This window comes from Echinops telfairi, unplaced genomic scaffold, assembly GCF_000313985.2.
Source record: "Echinops telfairi isolate 266 unplaced genomic scaffold, ASM31398v2 ScPeMD7_7458;HRSCAF=8496, whole genome shotgun sequence".
In the NCBI taxonomy this organism is placed as follows: domain Eukaryota; kingdom Metazoa; phylum Chordata; class Mammalia; order Afrosoricida; family Tenrecidae; genus Echinops; species Echinops telfairi.
In genome coordinates this window covers 14,691,974-14,702,388 of record NW_022111358.1, presented here as the reverse complement: position 1 = coordinate 14,702,388, position 10,415 = coordinate 14,691,974, and the positions used below count along the sequence as shown (strand labels likewise).

General features: G+C 44.1%; 2 protein-coding genes across 2 annotated transcripts in view; one reads left to right on the top strand and one right to left on the bottom strand.

Annotated features, from left to right (window-relative positions):
• Positions 1–2,725: 2,725 nt before the first annotated feature.
• Positions 2,726–6,161, bottom strand: PTRH2 (peptidyl-tRNA hydrolase 2). Its single transcript, XM_004707008.2, has 2 exons — positions 6,079–6,161; positions 2,726–3,375 (listed from the first exon to the last, which is right to left on the bottom strand). The coding sequence occupies exon 2, from the start codon at positions 3,373–3,375 to the stop codon at positions 2,836–2,838; it is 540 nt and encodes a 179-aa protein (XP_004707065.1). The 5' UTR covers positions 6,079–6,161; the 3' UTR covers positions 2,726–2,835.
• Positions 6,162–6,381: 220 nt separating this feature from the next.
• Positions 6,382–10,415, top strand: part of VMP1 (vacuole membrane protein 1) — a 115,339-nt gene continuing 111,305 nt past the window's right edge. Inside the window, exon 1 of the mRNA XM_004707005.4 lies at positions 6,382–6,459. The gene's annotated coding sequence lies outside the window, so the exon portion shown is untranslated. The remainder of the gene's footprint in view (positions 6,460–10,415) is intronic.

The following is a 10,415-nucleotide window of genomic DNA, read 5'->3' as shown; positions in this document are numbered from 1 at the left end:
AGGGGGAGGGAGAGAATGTGGAGCACATCCTGGCCCACCAAGTCCTGAGGACAATATTCCTGCTCAGAGCAGCCAATGCACAGGGCTTGCCCCACCATAAGACGTAACGTCCCGTCCCTCATTGACCCATAGTGCTACAGGGGACAACAATGGAGACATTGTGGGAATTGTGCCTAATCTGACACTACCACACCAAGGAGAAACACTAAGGGGGTGTAACAGAACAGCAAGGGAAGCAGAGCAATGAAGTCCCCGGGGAATACAAAAAATAGACTGTGGGGCCAGGGCATGGCACCCATCAGACTTGACTGAAAAACACTCATAAAGGTCAACAAACAGACCTTGAGTTATTTATAGGCTTTTCTTTTTTGTGTGTTGTTTTCTTTTGTTGCTTTGCTTTGGTCTCTTGTTTTGTGCATATTATTTAAGCATATCTATCTAGATAAGATAGGCGGGATAAACAATCTGGAAGAGAAAACAATGAACCGACAGTTGGGGGGGGCATGGGAGGGGGCGGCGGCAAGGAAGTGCTTGTTAACAAACCCAGGGACAAGGGAACAACAAGTGATCTAAAATCAATGGCGAAGGTCTAGGAGGCCTGGCAAGGCTTGATGAATGGCAATGTAACTGAGAGGAATTATAGAAACCCAATTGAAGGCTGAACATGATAGTGGGGCAGGAGGAAAGTAAAAGGAAACAGAGAAAAGAACTAGGAGGCAAAGGGCATTTATAGAGGTCTAAATATAGGCATGTACACATGTAAATATACTTACATATTTCAATGGGGAAGTAGATTTACATATATGTATAGGTTTAGTATTAAGCTAGATGGACAGTGGGCCTCTACTCAAGTACTCCTTCAATGCAGGAACACTTTGTTCTATAAACCTGGCATTCCATGATGCTCACCTTCCCAAAAGGATCGCTGAAGACAAAGTGGATGCATAAGCAAATGTGGTGAAGAAAGTTGATGGTGCCCAGCTATCAAAAGATACAACATCTGGGTTCTTAAAGGCTTGAAGAAGCAACAAAGCTCACATGGAAGGAGCATACCAGCCTGTGTGATCCCAAGGGATCAATGGGATTGGCTATCAGGCATCAAAGACCCAGAACAAAGAGTCATATAATTGTGAATGAGGAGTGCAGAGTGGAAACCCAAAGCCCATCTGTAGACAATTGGACATCCCCTTATAGAAGGGTCACAAGGAAGAAACGAGCCAGTCAGGGTGCAGTATAGTACTGATGAAACACATAACTTTCATCTAGTTCTTTAATGCTACCACCATCCCCAACTATCATGACCCCAATTCTACCTTACAAATCTGGCTAGACCAGAACATGTACACTGGCACAGATAAGAGCTGGAAACACACGGAATCCAGGACAGATAAACCCCTCAGGACCGATATTGAGAGTAGCCATACAAGGGGGGAGAGGGGGAGGTGGGGGGAGAAAGCGGACACCAATCACAATCATCTACATATAACCCCCGCTAGGGGGATGGACAACAAAAATAGTAAAGGGAGACATGGAGTCGGTCAGTGTAAGACATGAAAACATAAATTATCAAGGGTTGATGAGGGAGGGTGGAGGTGGGGGGAAAAATGAGAAGCTGATACCAACGGCTAAAGTAGAGGAAAATGTTCTGAAAATGATGGCAACAAATGTACAAATGTGCTTGAATTTTACAAGCCCCAATAAACTGATTTAAAAAAAAAGTCATGCAAAGTGTCAACAAGGGAACCAAATCTGAAGTTTGAATCCAGGAGGAATGCCCTTGAAGCCGTTCCAGTATAGGGGATACGACCAGTCTGGAGAAGACAGGGCTACCAGACAAACATATATGACTGTAGCCCAAGCAAATGCTTTCCCTGCCTTCTCTTTTAAATATTTTTGCTTCAGTACCTGTCACTTGACTATCAGGACCATTTAACCAACAGTATGTGTGTGTGTATATATATATATAATTTAAATAATTTTATCGGGGGCTCATACAACTCTTATCACAACCCATACATACATCAATTGTATGAAGCACATTTGTACATTTGTTACCCTCATCCTCAAAACATTTGCTCCCCATGTCAGACCCTGGCATCAGCTTACTTTTCCCCCTCCTTTGCTGCCAGCCCCTCCCTTGTGAACCCACTTTTCTGTTGTCCGTCCCCCAGGGAGGTTATATGTAGATCCCTGTTAATTGGTTCCCCCTTTCTAACCCACCCTCCCGGTATCACCACACACCACTGGTCCTGAAGGGATCATCTGTCCTGGATTCCCTGTGTTTCCAGTTCCTGTCTGTACCAGTGTACATGCTCTGGTGTAGCCAGATTTGTAAGGTAGAATTGGGATCATGATAGTGCGGGGGGCGGGGCAGCATTTAGGAGCTGGAGAAAAGTTGTATGTTGGTAATCGTTGCTACACTGTACCCTGACTAGCTCATCTCCTCCCTGTGACCCTCCCCTTCCATAAGGGGATGTCCAGTTGCCTACAGATGGGCTTTGGGTCTCCACTCCCCCTCATTCACAATATGATTTTTTCTTCTTGGATGCCTGATACCTGATCCCTTCGAAACCTCGTGATCACACAGGCTGGTGTGCTTCTTCCTTGTGGGCGTTGTTGCTTCTCAGCTAGATGGCCACTTATTTGCCTTCAAGCCTTTAAGATCCCAGATACTACCAACAGTATTTTTTTAAGTTCACGATGCTAATTATGCAAATACATGATAGAACAAGTGGAGGCAGATTTTATTTTCAATTCAAGGATTACTGATTGGACTTGGGGGGATGGGGAAACAGATTGATTATGACTGTGGTGGAGGGATCATACAAAATTTACTTAGTAAAGTTTTAGATGACCAGTGACTTTGTCAATTAGGTCTGCTGGTCCTGGCCCAATTCCTAGGACAGTCCGAGAGCCTGGTTCAATCTGAGTACGTCCAGCATCTTGAATTAAACTCACAGTTAATCCTAGCATTTTGGCATGGGTCAACAGTTCAATCAGGGTTTCTTCATCAGGGGCTTTGACCACTACTTTGGGCTGGCCGCAGTATTCCCATTCTTTGAGTAATTCAGGGTTTCTTCTTTGAATTTGCTTGTAGGCAGAAACTGCAGCATGAGAGCACTGGGCAGCTACTTTCCCCTTTCCCATCTTTAAGTCATTTCGAACCACAAGAATCATTTTGTATTCTCCACTCTCTCCTAAGATGCTGGCTTCAGTTCTGGTCTCTTTGTCTGTCTCTCTCACGGAGCTTTTGGGAATCATTCCAAAGGGTACTCGGAGGCACCAGCCCAGACACATGCCACAGGCAACTCCGACAGCCCAGCCGAGTGTGCCAGGGTGAGCCAAGTAATCCATTACCAACAACTTGGAGAGCATCTTAAAGGAAAGAAAGAAGGTGTAAGTTAAAAAGAAGACTTGTCAGATAAATGCTGACAGTATATCACCAACAAGCAAAACCTGTCATTTTGCATTTTCATGTGAGAAAATTCTTGGATTCTACAGTCCCTGGTCGCCTCAGTATTCCCTACATTTTTGAGGGGAGAGGAAATATTTTATCAAGATTTTTAAAGGATAAAGAGGAATCAAAAGAACTTAGCCCTGTCTGCAAGTCGGTGCTGACAGCTGTGTTGTAATGCACTTATTCTTGGGGACAGTGTGGAGCTTCCAGAGAAGGGTCCAGTGGTCACAAAAATGGGACTGAGGTGAACTGTGCTAATAGCATTTACTGGACAGGATAGTACAAGGTTTGCATGATGAAAAGTTGTCTCATTAAGCAATATTGTAGATGAAAAACTAAATACTTAAGAGTAGACCCCACTCCATTCCATACATGTGAACAATTTATTTCTTGCATGGTTTTAGAATTGTTGCATTTTCCAGAAATGTAACTACCATGTAAAATAAGGGAAGATAAATTTGCTGTTATAATTGTTATGCCAATCTCCACAGATTTATAGAAATGATAAAAGGCACTAACAATGAGAAGCAAAAAAAACCCCAGTATTTTTGCCAAGTCTTACAGAACACAAGTGCCTCACTATGTTTATACTGAGACACTTGTGCCTCATTTATAGTACAGGTAAGTGGAGCCCTTGAGAAGGCACGGTGGCCCAGGCAACACGTACTGGGTGATGCTTCATCCTGTTGCACATGGGATCTCAACAGACTCAACAGCACCTAACAGTTAATACTCATGTGGCAGGCATACCCTTGTTAGGCTGACAATATAGTGAACAAGGCAGTTCACTGACTGGTGTTCACAAAAAGGGAAGCAAAAATGCAACTATAAGGAAGGTGAATGTTATGAAAAGATGCTTTTGGTATATATGGTGTACATAAGAAAGGGCTTTAACTGGTTTATGTGGTCAAGGAAAGCCTGTGTGAATATGACTAATTTCCAAACCATGAAGATAATACATCTCTTTATTTTCCCCACTTTATGCAGACACTCCCAAGCAAACTGATAGCCAGAATAAATTCTGACTCATAGTGATCCCACGGGACAGGGTAGAACTGCCCCCATGGGTTTCCAAGGCCCTTATGTTTACAAGAGTGCAAAGCCTCTCATCTTGCCCCCAAAGATCAGCTAGTGTTTTTGAACTGCTGGCCTTGGGATTAGCAGCCCAATGCATTACCATTAAACCACCAGGCCTCCTTATTTCAACTTATAACAACCGTTTAAGACCGTGAACTATTCCAAAGGGGCTTCCCAAAGCTAAAAATTTGACTGAAGCAGATTGCTACATCTTTCTCCCACAGAACAGCTGGGAGTTTGAGCCATTGGCCTTTCAGCAGCTAAGCACTTAACCACAGTGCTACTACACACGTGGCATTTATCCCTAACTACTAGAGTGGGCTTCCATAGTTAGGATCGGTCTTTCTGGAGTCTGCTAACTAGACCAACACTAGCCTATCTGCTAGCTCTCACTACCCATATGTGTTTATTTGCTAGAATAACAGAACTCAAAAAAGATAACTACAGAGAGTTACCATTTATTATAACCGAAAGGAAAATTTCAGGCAAGGTCTAGAAGTCCTGGCACCAAGAGGCTTCCAGTGTCCATTGTCCCTAGGGAACTGTGGCACCCTCTCAATGCATGCAACTTCTCATCAATCCATGAGGCCTCAAGAGAGTGTTATGAGGTCCTGGACTTCCAAAGGATGCGTACTTTGGGCCTCACTGCAGTAACTTAATCTAATCAACGAATTCTCTGCCATAGCACCCCCAACCATTACTGATGCTAGCTGCCAAGTACAGGGCCTCTGGAGCCCACACTTTACAGCAATTTTAGAAAACAGTCATCTCGATTGCTTAGGCTCTCTTCCAAACCAAGCGTCAAAGGGCCACACCAAGTGTTTCACGCCCTCGAGAGAATAGTATTTAAATTGCAATAAAGGTTGAGTAAGATGTGAAGACAGAAGGAAGACAAATTCGACTGGGGGCGAGAAAAAACCAAGTGGGAAAATGATGGAAAAGAGAATAATTAGCCATGTTAGTGGGGTAGTGTGTTATGCGTTGGCCTGCCTTCGAAACCAAGTGCTCCGAGGGAGAAAGGGGAGGGTTCCTACTCCAGTTGGGCTTTACAGTCACGGAAACCCGGGGGGGGGGGGGGGCAGTTCTACTCCGTCCTACCGACTGGCTACGAGTTAGTTTTGAGTTAGTCTTTAGTACGCATGCCCAACAGGTGGAATGGCTACAGTGGCAAGGATACACGACGTCAAATTTTTCTATTCGATTCTTGGAAATCGATTCATCTTTGGAGAAATGTACTGGTTAAAACTGATTCAACAGCAGTGTGGGGCCTGTCCCATAGTCTCATAATTGGACGGACCACATCGATGCTGCCTAACTGGAGGCTTTGCCAGAGAAATACACACTTTGAAACCTCCTGCAGCAGCTTGACCGTCTTTAAAAAGAAAACCAAAAAAAAGCTAACAAGGTAGAAGGAGAGGGCTCCTGCGACTGGATTACCAAAGGAGTCGATAGGGAGGGGCGGTATGCAATGAGAGGAAACGTTTCCAAATGGAAAGAGAATGGAGCGATATCCCACCCCTCCGCGAAGTGACAAACTGATTTACCTAGATTCCCGCTCTCCTCACTCGCGCCTTCCCTTCTCTGCTTCAGAGCGGCGAACACGTTCTCCCCACGCAAGCTACTACTTCTGGGGTGTCCGCATAATCACTTCCGGAGCAAAAACTAAGAGGTCGTGGTTGTTTTTTTTTTCCCCTCGCCCCGCCCACAGGCTACAAATCGAGAGCCGAACTGAAATCCCGCGAGGATAGGCCGAGGTTGCCGAAAGGAGGGGGAACGTTTCTCCGAGGGAGGAAGTCTCCGGGATAGGAACCGGACCGGAAGTGACGCCCACGAGTTCCGGTTGCTGGAGCGCAGCGGCCGGTGTGAGAATCGGTGTGGAGCGGCTGCTGGGATCCGGAGATCCCGAGAAGCCGGCGTCCGAGCGGGTGAGTAAGCGAGCGTGGGGAGTCGGGCAGCGCCGCCTCAGCCCGTCCTCAGAGCCTGACGCCCGGACACGGTGCAGAGCGAGGGCGTCCGTGACTTCGACTGCCCCGAGCGAGGTGTCTTCGGGAGCTGCTGACTGTCATTCGCACTCCGCCGGCCAGTAGCCAGGTTGTGTCGGACACCTGCCCACAGTGGGCCGGTGAGACAATGGAGCAGCCACTTGGTTCCTGACTGTGTTGTCGCCGCTCTGCGGACTGGGGAACCGTTCGAGGCTTCGGCAGTGAGCGCAGCCCCGGTGCCTCCCGCGGGGTGCGCCACCTGAGCGTAGGGGGCTCCTGTGTGGATGCTGCAGCTGTTTCTGAGGGGCTGTCAGTCTGGCGTGCTGTCTTGCCCTGGGCAGCCACTGGCGTGCGGTGATCGATGGGTCGGTTCCTACACAGCCCTCGGACGTGCGGTCAAGGGACTGGGGCCTGGGCTCTGCAGTGCCTTTGCAGAGGACCTCCTGAGAGTGGATCTAACACTGCTCTCTCTACCTTTGTCAGTTCCCTGACTCCTGTACTTGTATTTCATTACAGTGGAGGCATTTGCAGTAAAAAATGAAGAGCGATTTATCTCTCAAACCCCAGAAGCCAGACGTGGTACTCGCACGCAGTTACATTGCCTATGACCTCCAGTAGATTTTACACACGTATCTTTTGGTTTCTTGCAACTTCGCGCAAAAAAATCTCCTAAGGTGTAGACTGGCGCTGCGTACCCGCATTAGCTTCTTACTGTAACTTTTAACGTATTTCATCTCTTTGAGGCTTGTCAGGTTTTGTGAACAAGTTGCACTGTGCTATATAGACAAATGTATATGTACTAATAGTTTTGTAATTATAAAGACGTGAGTGCTACAGCTGCTAGTACCTATTACTTGTAGCATCGATTTTAGTTGTGTATTCTAACCAAAGATCAACTCATAAACGACCCTTTGAGCCAGGTGATGGTGGTCTCGAACTGCTGATCTTGCGGTTAGCAGGGCAATGCGTAACCTACTACATGCCAGGAAGAGGGGTGGTGATACATAGGTAAATGTGACATTGGTATGAAATGACAAAATAGTCATCTTTTATATTTACTTTCAGTTTTCTTGGGTTGTTTTAAGACAAGCTTTTTAATTTGAGAAAAATCTACTTGGGTTACAGCAGATTTATCATAGTTTAATATTGATGATTCACTTTTCACTAGAAAATACACGTGTAACTATGCTTCAGGAATCCTGTAATAAGTGGTTTAATGTCTTTTAGTAGTTTGCCTATAAATAGTTTAATAAGCTTGTTTAACTTGCATGTTTTATTTTTGAGGTAGAATCTTTTTTACACTTATCTTTGACAAGATTTTTGAGAAGTATAGTTATAAAAATTAGATGTTATCAAAAGGCTAACATACAGTAACATATAGTAAATTTGCTAGTTGATTTTCTAGCTGTCAGACCTGCTTTTATTTTCTTCTTTCCAAATCAGTTGTACAAATATCTCCAACTTTTCCAACTTCTTTGTGCCTTTACTTTGAATTATTACTTTTGATGATCACAAAGATCATTAAACTTTAGATCAGAAGGGCTGAATTCAAGTTTGAGCTCTAACTCTTAACATTATGAGCTGGTCTAGTTTCTGTTGATAAAAAAATATCTGCTCCCCTTTTATATAGGATTGTCACAAGGACTAAGTCAAGTGAAATCACTTAGTCCAAAGTTCTGTTACTTTACATCACTTACAAATTTTATTTTATGTGAAGTGTCTTATCTGAAAATTCCATCATAATTTTCCAAGATGATCTTTGCCCTAATTTACAATAAAGTAAAAGCTAGCCAAGAATAATGTGATGCGGTGATCCATTGACTTAATTACTTTAGTTATTAGTAGTGGCTACAAAATGAGTAAAGGTTTGCATTTGGGAGTTTAAATCTTAGTGCTCTTGATATGTACTGTCAATTACGAACTTTAAGTGTACAGGAAAGTGAAGTATTACAGTTGGCCCGAGTTGTTGAGTTGATGTTGAGTCGTGCCCCAGCAGTATCAGAGTAGAATGGTGTTCTAGGCTTTTCAATGGCTGGGCTTCCAGAAGTGAGTCAGCAGGACTTCGTTTCAGAGACATCTCTAGGTGGATTCAAACTGCCAACTTTTGGGATTAGTGCTTTTACCATTTTATCACCCAGGGACTCCTACTTACTAATCACAAGTAAGGAAGACCATATGGTATCAGAATTCTTCTGAAACCAATATTTAGAATTTGAAGGACTTTTTGTGAGCCATATGGTCAGATTCTTATTTAACAAAAGAGAAATTGTGTCCTGAGTATGACCATCTTGGTTGAGCATGACTCATGACCAAAAGGAAGTAATCATTGACTTGCCTGAGGCTCTATGGCTTAGGTAGTACCAGAACCTGAACTGGAACGAAGGTCCAGTGTTCTTTCTGTCCTGCTAAGATTATGTCTTGGCACCTTGGTATGTTTTGATAATGTTCCTGGTTTGTATGAAAATATTTTCTTGGATATTAACAGAGGTTTCATATGAAATAAATATTTTTTCTTTTGAGTTGGTTTAGTCTAGAAAATTCAATGATGAAAAACTGCTTGGCAAGATATGCAGTGAAATAGAATACGGCCAGAAAAAAAGAAAATTATTTATAGTCTTCAGAACATTTCCAAGTTCATGCTTCATTACTATCAAATATCAAGGTGTCTTCTTTCTGGCAAATAGAAAAGACAGGGATCTTTTAACATGTTTCTACTCTGTGAATGTTCTTACTGGAGAATAGGAGGAATCTGTTAATGCATTGCACCAGCTTTAGGTTAATTTAGTTTTTACCTGATTTAGGGGATAAAGACCCCAAATTCAAATATATTTTATAGAGAGATCCCTTTATTAAGTCTTATGCAAGACAAAGAGAAAAACAAAATCGAATCATCTAGATGAGGGAGATCATCAACATGATACCATAATGGTGTTCAAAGGATTCTTGCCCTACCTGCCTTGCTAATTAGAGAAGGTAGAAAACAAAATCACGATTGAGGTGGATCAGTTAGTTACAGTCTCAAATGGAACAGCAGAAGTGGGACAGGTGGGGAGGGAGCATTAGAATGGATTGGGATTGCATAACTGATCTTGGAGACAGTTTACCGTACATACTCGAGTATAAGCCGAGTTTACCAGCACATTTTAAATGCAGTTTTTGTGGTAAAATTAGGTGCCTTGCTGGATATTTGGGTTGGCTTATACTCGAGTATATATGGTAACCAAGGGAGGGGCACTATTCTAAAATATATTGATGTCTGGTGATTATACAATTCTTGATATGATTGAGTGATTGAACTATTGAATTATATGATGTGTAAATTACTTGCTAATAAAACTGTTGGGTGGGGGATGGAAGTGGGAAGGGACCATATTTGGGATACTTGGGTTAACGGGGTGGTTCTTGGGCCCTCTGACCATCTTGGTTGAGCATGACTCATGACCATGTTCTTCTGGTACCCCAGTTTCCACTATGGGCATACCCCGGAAAGTCCCTAGAGCAGTGGTTCTCTCTGCAGCTCCAGGAGAGGAACATTTCTGATAGGAGCATATGGGAGCAGATGAAGGGGGAGGAGGAGAGAATGGAGCACATCCTGGCCCACCAGGCCTTGAGGATGATGTTCCCGATTAGAGCAGCCAGTCCACAGAGAGGACCACATGGCTGGCCCCACTATGAGACCTGATGTCTCTCACTGACCCATAGCCCTATAGGAGACACAGTGTGGGAATTGTGCCTGATCTGACCCCACCACACCGAGGCCAAACACTAAGGGGGTGCAACAGAACAGCAAGGGAACCGAGCAGCAAGGTCCCCAGGGAATGCTGAAGGTGGACTTTGGGGCCAGGGCATGGTGCTCCAACAGACTGGACTGGAAAACACTCCTAAAGGCCAACAAACAG

Bases quoted from the DNA above. Each gene is read 5' to 3' on its own strand.
- PTRH2 (XM_004707008.2), bottom strand. From the start codon at position 3,375: ATGCTCTCCAAGTTGTTGGTAATGGATTACTTGGCTCACCCTGGCACA.